At 60.7% G+C, this 18,227-nt stretch overlaps 3 protein-coding genes across 6 annotated transcripts; 1 reads left to right on the forward strand and 2 right to left on the reverse strand.

Moving 5' to 3' along the window:
- Positions 1 to 367: 367 nt before the first annotated feature.
- ATP5ME (ATP synthase membrane subunit e) lies at positions 368 to 3,785 on the reverse strand. The gene is made up of 4 exons (XM_026486007.3): positions 1,831 to 3,785; positions 1,534 to 1,588; positions 873 to 971; positions 368 to 443 (listed from the first exon to the last, which is right to left on the reverse strand). Exons 1-4 carry the CDS (start codon positions 2,080 to 2,082, stop codon positions 418 to 420), a joined length of 432 nt encoding a protein of 143 aa, XP_026341792.2. The 5' UTR covers positions 2,083 to 3,785; the 3' UTR covers positions 368 to 417.
- On the forward strand, positions 2,178 to 8,628 carry MYL5 (myosin light chain 5). Its single transcript, XM_044379392.2, has 7 exons — positions 2,178 to 2,255; positions 5,856 to 5,963; positions 6,151 to 6,226; positions 6,972 to 7,076; positions 7,533 to 7,611; positions 8,213 to 8,261; positions 8,527 to 8,628. Exons 1-7 carry the CDS (start codon positions 2,217 to 2,219, stop codon positions 8,626 to 8,628), a joined length of 558 nt encoding a protein of 185 aa, XP_044235327.1. The 5' UTR covers positions 2,178 to 2,216.
- Positions 8,441 to 17,993, reverse strand: SLC49A3 (solute carrier family 49 member 3). Of its 4 annotated transcripts, XM_026485999.4 has the most exons (11): positions 17,831 to 17,979; positions 17,516 to 17,618; positions 14,398 to 14,556; positions 14,000 to 14,213; positions 13,746 to 13,839; positions 12,194 to 12,331; positions 11,928 to 12,044; positions 11,064 to 11,216; positions 10,655 to 10,812; positions 10,315 to 10,424; positions 8,441 to 9,769 (listed from the first exon to the last, which is right to left on the reverse strand). In XM_026485999.4, exons 1-11 carry the CDS (start codon positions 17,963 to 17,965, stop codon positions 9,597 to 9,599), a joined length of 1,554 nt encoding a protein of 517 aa, XP_026341784.3. In that variant the 5' UTR covers positions 17,966 to 17,979; the 3' UTR covers positions 8,441 to 9,596. The 4 variants fall into 4 exon arrangements, with proteins under 4 accessions (XP_026341784.3, XP_026341786.2, XP_044235324.2 ...); XM_026486001.4 differs by lacking the exon at positions 17,516 to 17,618 and having other exon boundaries at positions 13,763 to 13,839; positions 17,831 to 17,993; XM_044379389.3 differs by having other exon boundaries at positions 8,441 to 10,424.
- Between the last annotated feature and the right edge of the window lie 234 nt (positions 17,994 to 18,227).

The following is an 18,227-nucleotide window of genomic DNA, read 5'->3' on the forward strand; positions in this document are numbered from 1 at the left end:
TCCTGACAGGGGGACAGAGATCCAGGTCCCATCAGTAAGGGCCTCAGGCCACCTCCCACCCCAGCATTTGTACTGCCCATTCAAGGGTCCCAGCTCAGTGAAGACCGAGCGCCACCCACAGTACCCAAGCTGGGTGTGTCTGGTAAAAACCGCTCCCTTTGGGGCTCCCCTGGTCGGGTACCCCAGAGAACAGGGGACGGAATTTCTGTGTTCCCTGCCCGTTTGTGCACTGCATCCTGGGTCTGTGATGGGTCATCAGTTCTGAAACCCACTCCCCATCCCCACCCCACATAACTGGAGGATAGAGCACAACTGCTAAGCTTGAGTCCGGAAATCGGACAACTGGAGACAGTACAGGACACCATCAGACAACACAGAAAGCTTTATTCATCCACACCGTTCCAGAGAAAGGCGGGCTCACTTTAGTATGCTGTCGTCCTGGGCTGAAAGTTCAAAGGAGAACACTCGTGTTATTACACGCCCAGGCAATCCAAAAGGACCACTTCACACATTCAGGGCTGAACACCCAGGATCTAGCTACCGTGGAGAGCCCGACCACGCTCTGCTTCAACTCCAGAGCCCGCCACAGCAGTCAGTGGGAGATGCGGGCCTGGTTCCGGTCCTGTGGGCCTCTCTGAGGGTGGCACATTCCCAGACAACTACCCTCCAAGGCCTAGGGACCTGGGCCTCGCCCGAGGCAAGGTGTCACCGTGTCCCCCAGCAACCTCAGCTCCCTCCCCCAGAGGACCCACTGGCCAGTGCTGGAAGAAAGGAGGCAGCCCCTACCCTGCACTGGGGGGCCACCTGAAGCATCACCTCTTTTCTAAAGTCTGGGCAGAGGACAAAGCTGTAAGACGCACTAACTCCAGTACCTTCTGCCAGTTCTCTCTCAATCCGTTTCCGTTCATCCTGCTTCTTTTTCTCCTCAGCGGCTATCCTCCTCTCCTCTTCTGCCCGGGGTTTCAGGTAACCTGTGTAGGGAAAGGGGGAAGATGGGGGAGTACTTCAGTGTCTTCACCAAAACGCCGCATCAAAGGAATTTAGTGCACCCTGGATGCCTGGCGCATGTGCTTTCCACTCCCTTCCTTCCACATGAGTCAAGGCCTGACTTTCCCCACTCAGCAGAGAGCCCAACCCCGAGGGCAGCTGCCGGCCCGCAGCCATCTCTCTGGGCCACCAGCGGCTGCTGGCGTCTGACCGCAGCATTCCTCCAACACCCGCTTGGCACCCCAGTTTTCAACAAGAACTAGCCGTCTTCCAGCTCCCCGGGGGTGCCCAGCATCAGAATCCACTTTGGGTCCTGACCACCTGGGCTAATCCCAAAGCAACCTACACATCTGCCCACCTGCCGGGGCCGTGCTCAGGGGTCAAGGTCGCTGGGGATTCTGGGGCTGGCGCCTCCCAACCCTGCCCCCTTTCTTGCCCGTGCGGGGGTTTGGCAGACGGCTCTGGGGAGTACCCCTGGCTGTGAGAGGCCCCAGCGCTTTCCCTGCCGCGGCCAAGACAGCGGCGCGGCCACCCGCGGTCACTCACTGTAGCGCTTGGCTCCGTACGCCATGCCGAGGAACAGGGCGGAGTAGCGGCCGAGCTGCGGGGAGAAGACGGTTAGAGGCGGGGCCAGGGTCCCCAGCCCGCGGGGTCGAGGGCGCACAGGGCGGGGGTCCCGGGAAGGGATTCCCAGCCCGCGGGGTCGGGGGCGCAGGGCAGAAGTTTCGGGAGCGCAGGGTGTGTGGGGGGGGGGGTCGCACCCGCGAGGGCGCAGGTCTCGGGCACCCTGGGGTCGCGCACGCGGAGCCGAGCACCCGGCGACGGCCGCAAAGCCAGGTTCACCTTGATGAGCGGGGAGACCTGCACCGGCGGCACCATCTTGTCCGTCACCTTCGCGCCGGAAGCACAACCGGAGCAGGACGCTGCAAGGGCCCGGAAAGCTACGGAGTCGTAAAAGCGCACAAGGGCGAACGCATGCGCCGTCGGCGGCGAACAGGAGCAAGACTGCGTCCCCTGGTGGACGGAGGTGGAACAGCGTGCGCCCTCTCGGGGCGGGGACCACACCAGGCGCGCGGTTGGCGACCAGCTGCGCATGCGCAATTGCGGGCGCCTCAGGTGTGGGCTGGGCGGTGCGGGCAGGTTTTGCCTGGGGTGTGGAACCCCGGCCTACCCCCATGTTTCCTGTGTTTCCCGCAGCCACTGACGTTGTCAGGCCAGGCTGAGCACCAATGGAGCCCACCCGTTATAGGTCCAACTATTTGAAAAATGTAAGTCAGGCTCACGACGTGTAAATAGATGGCTCTCTATCTTCCCGCAGTGCCTGGGCTCTCCAGTCAGGGCCGGTGAGTTGGGGAGGGAGCCCCCACTCCCGCCCCGCGGCTGGAGTGCGTCCTCCAGCCAGGTCCAGGCCCATGGCCACCCCAGGTCAGCCGCGAAGACCGCCCAGGACGGGCCCATGGTCTGGAAAGGGGTTCGAGGTTTGGCGCTGGGAATCCGGGGTCCAGGGACTAAGTGTGACCTGAGTGCAGGCCCAGTTGAAGGGGGGAGCGGGGGCTGTGGCCAACCCCTCTGGACTCAGGCCAGGCTGATCATGGTGGCCTCAGGATCCCTTCCTGGGACGGCGCTGCCTCGTTGCCCATTACGGCTACCCCCGCCCCCAGTCCCAGTCTCCCAGCAGAGCAGAGCGTCCTGACTGCAGGAGCCTCTCCAGCACAGGGGTCTGGGCTCTTCCTGGGAAGAGCACCCGATAGAGCCTGCTCCCTGACCCCTGCCCTGGGGACCACTGAGCCCCCAGATGGGCCCTCATTCTCTCACTTATGCTACTCACGATGGGCCAGGGTAGGAGGCCACACCTGCCAGTTACTCCGTCCCACTCAGAGTAGCTACTGGTCTCCCCCAGGTCTGTGGTTAGCCCTGGAGAAGACATGACCAGGTCAGCCGCAAGTGTGCAGAGGGTTTACCCAAAGATGGAGCAGTGGTGGCCAGACAGCTTCCCAGCTGTGCTGGCTGTGCTGACGAGTGGTTCCCAAAGCAACCAGGTGTGTGTTGGGGGGGGGGGGGGTCTGGCAGGAGGATTACTCATCCCCTGGGCCCTGCGCTGCTCCAGAAAGAAGCTCCCTGAGAACCAGAGCTTGGGGCTCACTAGGGCCCCTGGTATGCCAGAGGGGAGCCCACTTTTCCCTAGTCTTCCAAACCCTCCTGTTTCCAAAGAGAACTTAACTATAAATCTAAAGAGAATGGAATGCAGAGATGAAAACTGCAGGGCCCAAAGCAGTTGCTCAGTAAATCTGCATGGAGGGGAGGCCCTTTCAGTGGCCTGCAGGGTCCTGGGCAGAGCCTGCTTGCTCTGCAGCTTGCTCTGGAGTCCTGGCTGTAGGCTTCCAGCTGAGAAACCGTGGTGGGAACAGAGAGGCCCATCCTATAGGGCCACCAGGCCCTTCTCTGAGCTCTCCGAGGAACCCCGCCTGATGCCTTCCACTAGTGCCTCTGCCAGGCCTGGGGTTGGGGGAGTCCTTCCCAAGCCCCCTCATTGCTCCCTGAAGAAGTTGTAAGTACACCTTGACCCCACAAGGCACAAAATAAACCTCTTCGACCGACGTGCCATGTGGCAATGCTGAGTGCACACCCCCCCACCCCCACCCCACCCCCATTCTTGCCCTTGAGCATCTAGGCAGATGACCTTGGGTGACAAATATGTTTTCCCTTCCCTGGATATTAAAATAAACAAGACTCCTCAGCAACTCCTGCTTCCAGAATCAAAAATAAGTGTGTCTTGGGCTGAAGGTAAGGCCAGGGTGCTGGTAGGGGACCACCCAGCAGTAGCTTCCAGTGGGGTGGGGTGGGGGGCCAGTAGGGGACACACGGGCACACATGCCCATATACACATGGGGAGACCCCTGAAGCTGAGGGAGACTTACTTTGGCCCTGGGCCCTTCCTGAGGGCTGAGGGGGTTCCCACCTGGCTCGGGACAGTGGGACTGCCTACTGACGCCTCTGCACCTGTCGGGGCCAGCTGTCCACGTTGAATCCTGATAGTCCCCCAGGAGCCAGGCTCTGTGGCTATCTTTAGTGCTGCCAGCCCAGGAAACCTCCCCAGGGGCTCTGCCGGTGTCCTCTGGCCTTCCCCATATCAGGGGCCTTCAGAGCACAGAGCCTGCATTTCTCCTGCCTTCGCTTCTCAGTGTGGTGGTCCCAGTCCTACAGCCCTGCTAGGGTCTCTCCAAGCATCACAGTCAGACCCTGCCCAACTGGGAGTGCAGCCAGCCCAGGTCTCCCATGTCACTCACATGTTCTCCCTCTGGGAGTCCTCCAAGCTGAGCCCCAGGGAGCCCCTAGGTCCCCCCAGTGGGTCATGCCTCCCCAGCTTCCTCAGGGTGTCTGTTGTCCCATACTCAGTGCAGGCAAACGGGGGGCTGCCCCTGGGACCACATGTGGCAGCACCTCAGAGGTGTCATGTGACTGAAGGGCTGTGCCCCTGGGGGCAGGACCCCTGCCAGGATGGCACTCCCATGTGATGTGGTTCCCAGATGTGCCTTAGGGGACACCTGCTGCTGATGCCTCCCCCCCAGGTGCAGAAAAAAGGGGCTCTGAGGGCTGGTTCTCCAGGTGTGAAACTGCAGTCCTAACTGCCCACTTCATCCTACCCCCAGGCCTTCTCCTCCTTCTCAGCCTCCAGACCCCTGCCCTTGCCTGCACCTAACCCACACTCCATGCCACCCAGGACTAGGGCACCCAGCCCCTGGCTCTGTGGTGACTCTAATCTCTGGCACCACCCCACAGGCACCTAGGCCAGGTCCCCTCCCCAGACTCTACCTGCTGGCCATCATGTAGTGGGGAAACCTGGCTGAGTGGTGGCCCAGGGCCCAGCCCATCTGGATGGCCCTCCATCCCAGAAACGTTATCCCCACTCTGTGCCAGGCAAGGGGCTCCCTGCCATGGGGATACATGGGCCCTGTGACTTTTCTGCCACTGAAGCAGAGAGCTGAGGGCACACACATGCTCAGAGCATGCTTGGTCACCAGCCCCCACAGCCACTCACAGTGACTACAAATCTAGGAGAGGTACCCCTTCCTCTGGCTCTGTCGGCCACCCCGGTCTTCATGCAGGTGACCCTGGAGACGCACAGGAAGCAGAACTACGGCTTCTCAGTGAGGTGCCTGGGAAGCTGGGGGCCCTGCTGAGCAGGGCAAGCTGGGGGTATCTGAGTCACCCGCCAGGTGCCAAAGCTCACTCTGCAGTTGTCCAGTCCCCAGGGTGGCCCCGGGCCTGTCCTTGTAGGGAGTGGCAGCCGGATTCCGAGCTGTCCTGGGGGACTGGGTAGGAGCTTAAGACGGGCGACCCGGGCAGGGAGGGCACAGACCATCGCATCAGGCAGACCCAGGCATGGTGAGTGTGGCCAGCAGGCCACTGGGGCAGGAACGTGAGTGTCCATGTGCTTGTGCACCGTGTGTCCACATGTGTCACCTACATGAGTGTGTTTCGTGGGAGTGTGTGTGCACACAAGTTTGTTCACATGTGTAAAGGTGTTGGGTGGGGAAGATCTGTGCCCCATGGCTGCATCAGTGACTTCTGGGGCTGGAAGATGGAGGGTCCTGGCCTTCACACTGGAGGGATCCCTAGAACAGGCCACCCACTTGCTGGCCGCCTGCACAGTCCATTTGTTCCTTGGACATTCAGGCCCAGCTGGCTCCTGGCTGGATGGCACACGAAGCAGGGCAAAGCTCAGAACGAGCCCTGGGCACAGTGCTGTCAGGGCCTTGTCGGGGCCGCCCCAGCCCAGGGACCCAGGCTTGGGGTCCACCTGTCCTCTATGTTGTCTTCCGAAACACCAGCCTGGAGACCCCTCAGCCTTGGTGTTCTCACACTAGGCCAGCAGGAAGACTAAGAAGAAGGAGGGGGGCGGCCTACGGGCCCAGAGGGCATCATCCAACGTCTTCTCCAACTTTGAGCAGACCCAGATCCAGGAGTTCAAGGAGGTGAGGCTTTGCTTTTGTTCCAGAACCCTCCACCCAGTAACTCTTACCCAAGGGGTCCCCTCTGAGTCATAATGCAGGTCACCAAAAGACCCTCTGTGAACCTCACTCGAAAGCCAGTGAGAGTGGACGCCTGTCCTAACATGGTGTGGCCAGCCTGGCAACCCAGTGACCCTGGCCTCGGTTTCAGGCATTCACACTAATGGATCAGAACCGAGATGGCTTCATTGACAAGGAGGACCTGAAGGACACCTATGCCTCACTGGGTAGGTGCCGTGAGACAGAACTCTGCCACAACCCACCCCGCAATGTCTTCCAGCCCTGGAGAGCCTTGCTCTGTACCTGGGCCTTAAAGCCTGACCTGACATCCCATATCCCATGGGCTGCAAGGAGGTAGGCTGAGCCTCCCCTAGGGGAGAAATCCCTCTGGTTTGATCAGGGCATCACAGGGTGGGTGGCACAGCCCAAGAATGGGCATCCTGGATGGGGAGGTTGGGACCAAAGCTTCAGGGAGGGGATAACACCCCAGAGGGACACCACTGCATGGGGAGGCTTGTCCTCCTTCCTCCAAGCATGGTAAGGAAGCCCAGAAACAGACCTAGGAGAGGTTGTGAGGGCCGGCTCAGCTCCTCTGAAGAGCCCAAGGCTGGCCCTTTCTCTCTCAACTTCCTATCTGAGGGCATGTTCTCAGCCTGAGGCAATCCTAAGGGAGAATAGGTAGGTTTCTTTCCTCTGGGCCCCCTTACACCCAGGTAAGCAGATCACAGGTCTTCCTGGACTCCATGCATGGCCGCTTCCTCCTCCTCAGCTGCCCAGCTCTCCAGGTCTCAGGGTTTGGGGTTCCACTGACATGCAGACCTGGGCCAAGAGTCCCCCCATTGGCTCACCTCCCTCCTTCTGGCTTCCCCAACTTTGAATGATGGAGGTGGGCAACCAGTGGGGACAGCGGACACACCAACAGGACAGCCAGGGATGTGTAACATTCCTGCTCCTGTCTTGTGTCGGTGACAGGCAAAACCAACATCAAGGATGATGAGCTGGACGCCATGCTCAAGGAGGCCTCAGGGCCCATCAACTTCACCATGTTCCTGAACATGTTTGGGGCGAAGCTGACAGGTGAGAGCCAAGGGGAGGTGAGCACCACGGGTCCAGGCTCCTCCCTGGCCAGGGGCAGCCCTCGGGCCAGTCTGCCAAGGCACTGGGTGTTTTGTTAGCTCCGAACACTTAGAAATCCAGACCTTCACATAAAAATCCAGATTTTCCGATTTGTTGAGAAGTCCTAGGACGTGACATTCTGGTACCCACATCTGTGGGTCACACACCCAGGGGGCATGTGAGCTCACCCTTCCTCCTGTCTGCCTAGTGGTGTAGTCTGTCCACTGATTGAGCACTCACTCCACCTTTGGGCCTGGGCAGGGTTCTGGGGACTCCCAGAGTAGTCCCCTCAGAGTGGGAGCTGCAGGGTCTCCCAGGTGCTCAGGGGCTGGAGGGTCATTCAGGCCAAGCCCTGGGATGGCCCAGAGCAGGACTGGAGCCCTAAACAGCCCACGGATCAAGGCCTTTTGTGGGCAGGTACGGATGCTGAGGAGACCATCCTAAATGCCTTCAAGATGCTGGATCCCGATGGCAAAGGCAGCATCAACAAGGACTAGTGAGTGTGCCTACGAGCACCTAGGCATCTCCCCTGAGGGATGCCATGCCCACCTCCCCTCACCCCACCCCAGTCTCCAGGCCTTGGGCTGCCTGCCCCAAGGTCCTAAGTCCCTCAGAGTAACTGAGGGCAAAACCAGTCTTGCCCACACAGGGCTGGGCACCCAGTAACCCAGCTGGTCACCACCACTTGGACCATCACTGAGTCGTTAAGCCCTTTGGGGGGCTACCTCAGCCACACACTAGGACTAGGAATATTTGGTGTACCAGGCACTTGCCTCTAATCCCCCACAGTCTCCTCCCCGCAGATGGAGCCCCCCCAAGGGGTGGTGGCCCCTGAGCGTGTGGGTCAGGGGTCTGATGACCCCTCTCTGGTGCCCAGGACGCATCCTTTAGCCACACTTCTGAGAGGCACCTGTGCTGTGAGTGGGTGGGATTGAAGGGTGAGCAGATCCCCGCCTTGGGGTATCCCACTGTGGAAGAGCCAATGGTGTGAACTGACCCAAGTCATTGGGCTTCCCTGGGGCCACCCCTCCAGTACTTCCCATGCCAATCCCTTCCTTCAGTGCAACCTAATTTGCCTCCTCCCTCGTGGCCCTCAGCATCAGGCGGCTGTTGATGTCCCAGGCAGACAAGATGACTGCTGAAGAGGTTTGGCCCACTCTGCCCTCACCCCCCTTGCTTCCCCCATGCCCCTTGGTGAAGCTGAAGGATAGCCCTCTGGGCTCCGGGGGGTGGGCAGGATACCCCGGCCCCACCCCTGGCTCTGCAGTGTGCCCCCCCATCTCCCTTCCCCCACACCCACAAGCAAAAACAGCACTGGAGCTGGCTGGAGTTCAGCGCCTGTAATTTGCCAGATCATTTTGCCCCTTCCCCTCCTCCCTGGTCCTGACTCCCCAACCATACCGGCCTGCAGGTTAACCAGATGTTCCAGTTTGCCACCATTGATGCTGCAGGCAACCTGGACTATAAGGCACTGAGCTACGTGCTCACCCACGGGGAGGAGAAGGAAGAGTGAGGGGCATCTCCCCCATCCCCACCTGGGCTGCAGCCAGTTCAATAAACATGACCCCACAAACCTGCCTGCCAGTGTCTGCAGAGGGAGAAGGGGAGCTGTCCACCCGTGGGTGGGAGGGTCTGCAGGTGGGGAACTTCTGCCTGGGGGTGGGGGAAGTGAATGCCTTGGCGGAGAGTTTGGGGGAGGGTCCACTGGGGGTAGAAGTGTTCGCTTGGAACTGGGAGAGTCTGGAGGGGAAGGGTCTGGTGGCAGTGGGAGCATCTTCCTGGAATGGGAGGATTTGCAAGGGGATAATCTGCCTGTAGGGCCCTCCCTCTGCTTCCCCCTCCCAGCCCAGCCTGACCCCACCTCCCGTCCTAGCACTCGTGCTGGGAGTCAGGTCACTCAGTGGTCAGCAGAGGTTGAGAAAAGCTATGGGTTGGGACCCCTCAAGGAAGGCGTTTCTCACAACTGTCCACTCAGACTCAATCATGCTGGGGGCCCTCAGGACTCCCAATCCATCCAGCTCCCCCTCAGACCTTGTCCCTCATGCCAGGGCTCCTGCACCAGCCACCCTGGGTCTGGCCTGGCCACTGGGGCACCTGCCTGGCCAGTGGCTGCTTGTCCACACAGCGCCAGCAGTTGTTGCTGTAGCCATGGGGTCTCCCCTAGGCCATCCTGCTGCGCTCTGGGTGTGCCAAGGGCTCCAACTCCCTCTGGCATCTGCTGGATGCTGTCACCCTGTGATGAGAGCCTACCCCTCCTGGCCTCCCCTTCACCCTGACCACTTCTTGATGCACCGACTGCTCCTCGGACTTCCAGAACTCTGCAGGGTCCCCCGTGACTTCTCCGTAAGGCCTGGGGGCTCCAGTGGCTCAGGGCTCCCCCAGACAAGCAGGCAGGGCCAGGAGAACGGCTCCAGGAATGAGTTGTGCCTGCGCTTCCTGCAGTCCATGCTGGAGGTCATGGGGGTGTGCCCAAGCGGAGCTTCAGGGGGTGGGTCCCGGGTGGGGCACGTGATCTGCAGGGGCCGGGGACACGTCCTCCTGGATGGAGTGGCTCACGCCGGCCTCAGCCTGTAGGCGCCGGTACCGGGTATGGAAGAAGAACACCAGGAAGCAGCTGAAGAGGGTGCACAGGCCAGCCATCAGCAGCATGGACACTGGGGAGACACAGCCCGGCTCTGTTCTGAGGCTCGCCCAAGCAGCCAGAGCTTCCCGCCCCCCAACCCAGAGTAGCCACAGAGCTGGCAGAGCCCCGGATGACCCCACTCACCATGACCAGAGAGTGACCTGGAAAAAGACCTGTCCCAGCCCCCAACAGGCCCTGAGGGCAGTTCACAGACCCAGGTGTGGTGAGCTCCAAGGTCACCAGGACAGGGTCTCCTGACGTGGCCACCCTCACCCCTGTCTCTCTTTGCCTGTCTCTTTCCCTGATCTCATTTTACGACTTACATGGGGTTTAAACGTTGGGCTTTCACCAGGGCCTCAGGGCTGCTCCGACCATAGTGAGCCTTGGAGGGGAAAGGTCAGCCTTGTTGCCCTACGACCCCAGCCCCACCGCCCCGTGGGTGCCCTGCCATGCAAAGGAGAGTGAAAGGTGCCAAGAAAGGGGCCCATGGAGGGGAGGTTCCTGGGCTGGGGGGGGGGCAGGCACTGACCTCCTCGCTTGTGCTCTTGGGGGCTCTCTGCAGGCGGGGGCACTCACCCTTCCAGTCCAATGGGCCCTGACCATCCTGGCAGGTGGAGATGGACGGCTCCGCACGACGCACGGTCAGGGCAGTCAGCAGTACCATGACAAGCACGCCCTCGGCCTGCCTAGATAGCCACAAGGCCTTCAGCCCTGCCCTGGGCACTGCTCAGTACTCACAGTGCCATGGGTCATTCTGAGGGCAGTGTGGAGCACAGCAGCCAGCCCAGGACTGCACACAGCTCAGAACACGGTGGCCTCTGCCAGAGCAGGCAGGTTACCCCCTGTGTAGACTGGGGTGGCGTGAGGACAAGGTCTCTGGGGTCCCCAGGGAAGTGGTGGAGGGACAGACACTCACCCCAGCACGATGACCAGGCCTGCAGCTGCACCCTCCCCCACAGGGAAGGAGCACTCAACCGCCAGCTCCATGGCAATGGGTGCCACCGAGAAGCCGAAGAGCCCCAGCAGTGAGCAGATGGCGGCCAGCGCCAAGGTCTGTCCTTGCAGCTGAGACACCTGGGGGGCAGTGAGCCACACAGGGACAGGGGCGGCAGTCAGAGTCCACAGCCCTGAACACCAGCACCCTCTCTCAGCTGAGCAGGGAGCAGGGACAAGGGCAGTGCCCAGGGTCAGGGAACCACCCCAGTGGGCAGTGCCTAAGCCTGAGAAGGTCTGAATTTCTGCTTTGACCCATTTGTCAGCTGCCCTGCCCCAGAGCATCCCACTCATACCCCCGTAGGGTGGTCTTGGCTCAAGGGGACTCTCACCAGGGCAAAGGCCACGCAGACCATGGAGGTCAGACAGAAGCCAATCTTGACAGCTTCAGTGAAGTGTTTGGTCCGGTCCACATACAGGCTGAGAACCAGTGCCCCCAGGACTCCAAACACAATGAAGAGAGCCCCGCAAAGGCCTGCAAATTCCTGGAGGACAGGAGGTCAGCGGCACTCCATCATTGGGGCATGGTGATACCAGGGTCCCAGGAGAAGGAGCCCATCCTCAGGGCGTATGCCATCACCGAGAAGCCCATGGCAGTGTGACATGGAAGGGTCAGGGGCACAGTTAGCCATGAGTGAGGGATGGTACATCCTCCCCGGAGGTACCTCTTTCCTGTGGCACCCCACCCCAGGAACTCAACAATTGCTAAAGGAAAGGGCCTGGTTGCTGCAGACAGCCCTCGGTGCCTGTGTCCTCATGAGCTGGAAACATACCAGGCCTGAATCCCACACCCAGGGCTGATGCCAGACAACAGAGGGCATGGTCAGAGATGCTATGAGCAGAGCAAGGCCCTCCCAATCTCCAAATATCAGAAGAGGACCCTTCCCTGGAGACCCGCAGGGTTGGGGCCATCCTGGGTGGGGCATTGGGAAAGATAGTGAAAAGCACCGCACACAATCCCAGCACCTCTTTGGGCACCGCCACCACCCCTCCCCAGGGCCACCTCCCCACCATCAGACTGCATTTGGCACCTGACACAATGTTTCACACACAACATCTCAATACCACCCAGAAGAGGAGGTTACCCTGTCCAGGCATGGAAACCCAGTGTTTGGGGCAGACAGCCTTCAGGGTAACAGTAATGACCTCCAAACCCCATCCTTGCACAGAAGGGGGATGGGTGGGCCAGCACTCACGTTGGAGTAGCCCTTCACACAAAGGACCTGCTCCAGGAGGACCGAGAAGCTGGAGAAGATGCCGATGCCGCCCCCGAAACACACAGCCAGGGTGACATAGGCTCTGTTCCGCACGAGCTGGAGGAGAAGGCGCCGTTCAGCACAGGAGCCAGCGGGATACTCGGGCTACCCCAGCAGGGCCTGTGCAACCCCCTTCCCTCCTCAGCCTTCTCCCTGCACCGGATCACAGTGCCGGGTCACCAAGCCCTGGATCCCACAGCACTAACCAGCTTCAGCCCATCCAGGAACTTCTCTGAGGTGGAGTGGGCCGCCCCTGCAGAGGGTGGGCTGGGAGGCACACTCTCCCAGAGGCAGGCAGTGGCCAGGAGACAGGCGAGGCCGGCAGGGATGATATAGATACCCAGCTGGGGAGAGGGCAGACATGAGTGCGTGTGAGTGTGCGCAAACACACACATGTACGTGAGGGCTTCACACCCACTGTTCTGGGCACACTGCCTCCCTTGCCAGCCACCCCCATCTGCCATCCCTACACAGACAAAGGTGAGACCCTCGGCCGGCTTTGCTTTGCTTCCTCTAGAACACTGGCTTTCAAAATATTACCCAAAGATGACTCCCACAGTGACACCCTTAGCCCGACCCTCTCCCAGAGCCCCAGACTCATCCGTCCAACTGCCAACTGAACCTTCCTGCCTGCCTTCATGCATGACCCCAACATGTACCCAGCTGCAGAGCTGGAACCCCCTGCCCCTCCAAACCCGGACTGAGCCTGCCCCCGTTCCCCAACCCAACCAAAATCCCAGCTCCCTACCCGGACACTGCAACCACATCTTGGCTCCCTGAGTCTCTGGACCAGGTCAAATCACTCTCGCCTTAGACACTCCTAGGGTTTCCATTGCTCCAATGCCAACCGCCTGCCACCTGGGTTGACCCTTCCGTCCACCCTTCCCTTGCTCAACAGACACACTGGCCTCTGGCTGCAGCCCCTACCCCTCAACTTCACGTCCACCTCAGGCATGTGGAAAAATCCTGTGTGCACCAAGTGCACTTGCCGGTGTGGTCATAGGGAGGGGCAGGTGCACACTCACAGACAGGCGTGGACACACTTGTACATGCACAGACCACATGAACACACACGTGTGCACATGCAAGCATACAGACGCACCACCCCCACACACGTGTGCACATGCAAGCATACAGATGCACCCCCCCACACACACATGTGCACATGCAAGCCCACCATGCATACAGACGCACCCCCCCACACGTGTGCACATGCAAGCCCACCATGCATACAGACGCACCCCCCACACACGTGTGCACATGCAAGCCCACCATGCATACAGACGCACCACCCCCACACACGTGTGCACATGCAAGCCCACCATGCATACAGATGCACCCCCCCACACACACATGTGCACATGCAAGCCCACCATGCATACAGACGCACCACCCCCACACACGTGTGCACATGCAAGCATACAGATGCACCACCCCCACACACGTGTGCACATGCAAGCCCACCATGCATACAGACGCACCCCCCCACACGTGTGCACATGCAAGCCCACCATGCATACAGACGCACCCCCCCACACACGTGTGCACATGCAAGCCCACCATGCATACAGATGCACCCCCCCACACACACATGTGCACATGCAAGCCCACCATGCATACAGACGCACCCCCCCACACGTGTGCACATGCAAGCCCACCATGCATACAGACGCACCACACACACACACACACGTGCACATGCAAGCCCACCATGCATACAGACGCACCCCACAAATGCACACACATGTGTGCATGTACCTCATGAGCTCCCTCACCATCATGGGGATGTCCTTCTCCTTCTTCACTAGGGCAGGTGACAGCAGGTTGGCCACCAGGATGCCCAAGGGGTTTGCTGGGTGGACAGATGGAGACATGTGTCTGCTCAGCCATGGCCAGGCTTGGTCCCCAGCCCACAGCCAGAGCCCTTTGCCCTCTGAGAGCTGGCAGTGCAGAGGTGCCAGGACCCGCTCACTAAGCCACAGAAGACCATCAGCCTCACCCCTGCCACTCACACATAGTGCCGATCATGTTGGCTGTGGCTCGCTGGTGCTCTGGGAACCACAAGGCAGCCAGTTTGGCTGGAGAGAAGATGACCAGGGTCTGTGCCAAGGCACAGAGGGTCTGCCCACCCATGAGGAAGGCAAATGGGTCCTGGATCTCGAGGAACAGGAAGGGCAGGGTTCTGAACACACTCCCAGCAAAGTTCAGCCATGCGCACACGATGGTCTGCAGGGATGGGGTCAGATTACTGCCTGGCCAGACCAGATTTCCCCCCCCGCCAGCACCCTGACCTCTGCCCTGCCACCCGAACAGCTCTGCCTGGAGATCCCTGGGGAGGAAGCAATGGCTCTTGAGCCCTCACTCAAGGACGCTGCCCCATCTAAGAGACAGCCCTGGCTTGGGGACTCACTGCCCAGCGAAGCCCAACAGAGTCCAGAACCCAGATGGCCACCACGCCGGACGGAATGGACGCCACAAGGTAGATCAGTGAAAGCCAGTTGATCTGCTTGGTGGAGAGGAGGAAGCGGTGGGCAATCGTGTCGGCCACGGGCGCGAAGCTGAGCCACAGCTGCGGATACACAATGGTGTCAGTCCAGGGGGCAGGTACCACAGACACCACAGCCACCTGCTGCCCCAGGCTTGGCCAGCCAGCCTGAGGGAGACAGTGTGTAGCAGTCCCACAAGGGCCAGGGTCTTCGCCTGGTCCCCTCCAAGGGAGTGCACCAGGTGGGGGGTCAGACAGTGTGCCTGGGATGGACCGTCCTGCAGACATGGTCCGGGGTGGGGGGAGGAAGAGGCTGAAGAACTGGCCAGAGCCTGCAGGACCGTGAGCCCCAAGACTGACCCTCTAAGCAGAAGGCCCAGAGGGCTGTCTGTGAGAGGCATGACTGCAGGGGGAAGGGAAGCTCCACGTGGTGAGTGGGCATCAGGGGTCTAGACCAGGTGCTGGATGGCACTGGGGCCTTGGAGGGTAGAAAAGGGGGTCCTGATGAAGGGAGCCGGTGGCCCTGCCACCCCAGTCGCACAGATGCACAGACTGCCCGATGGCTGGGCAGAGGAGCACGTCTGGGGGACACTCAGTGTCTGTGGTGAACACCCAGGTAGGTAAGGGTAGGAAGCAGGGTGGGCCTGCAGCCATTGAAGGGATAGGGGAAGGGATGTTTCCATGGCGGGGAGGGAGGACAGAAAGCGGCCCAAAAGGTATCTCCAGCTTGTCTAGAAACTCAGTGATTGAGTCCCAGGTGGAAACACCTGGATTGTGCGCTGGCCCTGCCCAAGGCCAGCCCACCTGTCCTACAGGAGACCCAAGTGTTTGGGAGGTAAAATCCTCCCTGACAGCCTGACAGGTGACATTTCCCAGCCTTACGTGTAGTCAAGCCCTGGGACTCTCAACCCCAAAACCCTTCAGCAAGCAGTACGTTTGAGTCGATCAGCTGGGAAGACTTCCTGGAGGTGCCACACCGTCTCCCCCCGAAGGATGAGTGAGAGGAGGGGCTCTCCAAGGCTTATTGCAGGAGAGAGACGGGGAAGCAGGCCAGGGATGGACCAAAGACAAGGGTACCACAACTCGAAGTTCACAACCACTGCAACTCTGCGAGACCCAGGCATGCAGGAGCTAGCCGCAGACCGACCCTCTGTGGAGAGGCGGGTGGGATCCAGACGTGCTGACCCAGCAGACGGACTGCAGAGACTCACATGACACAGAACTTGAGCAACAGCTGCCTTTCCTTCCTTTTTTTTTTTTTTTTTTTTTAAGGGGCAAAACAGAGGACAGATCTTCCAGGCGCAGAAAGAGACCCCATGCAGGTCCAGCTGCTTCCTGCCCAGCCTGATCCAGCAGAGAAAGCATGGTATCTGTTCTCCAAAGCCACCCTGCTGAGCCAAGCCCATCCCTCGCTCCTCCCCAGGTTTGTGGCCAGCGGAGCAGAGACAGGTCTAAACTGTGCCAGGCAAAATGGTGACAGCAGTGTGTCCCCAGTGCACAAGAATTCCCAGCCCTGCCACGTACCCCTCCCCTCCCTTTGAGCGTGCTGATAGCTGCCCCACATGCCAGCTCCTGCCCAGATCACGGGGCTCTCCTCACACCACTTTGGGGCCACCCAGACCTCACTCCCAGCACTGTTCCACCTGCCTCCGACAGTGCCCTCTCAGAACCTGGGACCTACTTATGGTCACCCAGCTGCAGACGAGGTACACAAGTGGATGGCTGGGGTAAGCCTGATCAGGTCAGTGCTCACTGCGGTGAGCAGAGCAGGGATCACAATTCCTGGTGAGAATCTCGTTCGCTCCGTAATAACTTGTGGACCAAAGGGGAGCGCAGCAGGGCGCAGCCTCAGTGCCAAGGAAGGTCTAGAGGCCACTTATGATACCCATCCACTCTCAGACTCATCAAAGCAGTTTTAGGGGCTGAAGGAGACCCCTGCTTTGTGTCCTTAGACCACTGCACCAAAATCCAATTCTGGCTTCCTAGCCAGCCAGCCAGGGACCTGGTGGACAAGCCACAGTGCGGAGTCCCACAGAAAAAAGAGGTTTCCAGAGTCACAGCAGACCAGCCCACGCCATGGGTGCCACGTCCCAGCACAGGGCTGGCTTTCCATCCCCAGTCCAGCAAGGGAAGGAGGAAAAGCGCCCTTATCAGTTTGGAGTAACATCCAAGAGCAGTTGCTGCTCAAACCCTCCCTGAGGCAGTGTCTGTCCAGAATGTCCACACCTGCTGCCCATCCCTGCTCATGGGTCTGCAGTTCCGGGTGGTCCCTGGGCCACTCACAGCCTCCCGAGCTGTGGACCCCGCAGCCATTACATGATGACCTGGTGGCCAGTGCTGCCTGACCAGTGCCTGGGGTCCGGTGGCAAGCTGAGCAGTCATGGGCAGGTTCCTTCAGGCACACGTAGGACGCAAAGGCGGCAGCACCAGGGAAGTGACATGCAGGGTGGCCCAACGGAGCCTAGTGTGGGACAGCACTGCAGCCTGACCCCATGAACAGGTGGCCATGTGAGGGTCAGGTATGGGAAGGCTGGCTCCAAGCCCTGTCTGCCCAAGGGGCAAGGGGCTGGGGGGCAGCAAAAAGTTCACCCCACCGAGCCCGCTGTATGTGGTGGGCTGGGGAAAGAGGGGCCCAAGCCCCTGGGCAGAACAACCGGGTGCGCAGGGGTGAGTTGGGGAGAAGCAGGTTGGGGAGCTGGGCCCCAGTAACTGGTAGATCCTGTTCTCAGTGGTTGATCAACTGGTCTCAGGGGCTGAGTCCCTGCCAGCCGTGGGAACCATTCTAGAACAGGTAACCAGTCACTGGAGACCCCAGCTGGGGAGTTACAGAGAGACTGGCGTGCAGATAAGGAAGCCCGCCTGTGAGGGGCCTCCATACTGAGTCAGAGATCAGTGAGGGCGTCCAGGGCACAGGTAAGCAAAGGCGGCTGGGCCCTGCCCTGCCTTGTGGGAGTGGGGTGGGAAGAGGGAGGGCCAGAGCCAGATCCTGAGGGCTGTTGCCCGGTGTTGGGTCTTCCAGAAGGGAGTGGGGCTACGGGCAGACCCCTTTCCAGCTGTGACAGTGACTCCCACGTCGTCCTGACGCGGGAACTGCTATCGGTCACAGGAACGAGGCTCCGCCACCGCGAGAACAGCCCCTTTTCTCCCTGTGCAGCCAGGAGAAGGGCCTCCGGTCCGTGCCCCCGCACCCGCTGAGGTCGCTGCCTCCCCCACTCCCGGCGGTGCCACTGTCCGGTCAGGGTCCTTACAGACCGAGCCCCCTGGGCGCACGGGGACACGGGAAGGTGCGAGGAGCGCGATGACTCGGACTGGGTCCCAGCCCCGCCCCCGCCGAGAGGCAGCCCCCAGACCCCCGTACCGTGGCGTTGGAGAAGTTGAGCAGGCTGAGGACAAGCAAGAAGACCCAGCGGCGCGCGTAGGCGCGGTAGCCCAGCAGCGCTCCCAGGGCCGAGGTCGTGTCGGCCACCAGCGGGTCCCCCTCCGCTCCGGCCATCGCCCGCTGCTTCCGCGGCCGGGTTGAGCAATTCGGGGCCGGGGCGGGACCGCCCTTGGAGGTGGTGCCAGGCGTGCGGGCGGGGCGCTCGGGGTCAGTCCCAGCCCCAAGGACGGTAGTCATTGAAGCGCCAGGAGGGAAAGGCACCAGTTAAGAAGTTGGACCCTCCTCCAGTAGCCAGGATGGAAGTCTCTGCGCCAGAAACAGGGCAAAGTCCCCTCACAGGGGCCTAACAGGTCACGACCTCTGTGTGGTCTGCGAG

The sequence above is a fragment of the Ursus arctos genome, unplaced genomic scaffold, assembly GCF_023065955.2.
Source record: "Ursus arctos isolate Adak ecotype North America unplaced genomic scaffold, UrsArc2.0 scaffold_9, whole genome shotgun sequence".
Lineage (NCBI taxonomy): Eukaryota > Metazoa > Chordata > Mammalia > Carnivora > Ursidae > Ursus > Ursus arctos.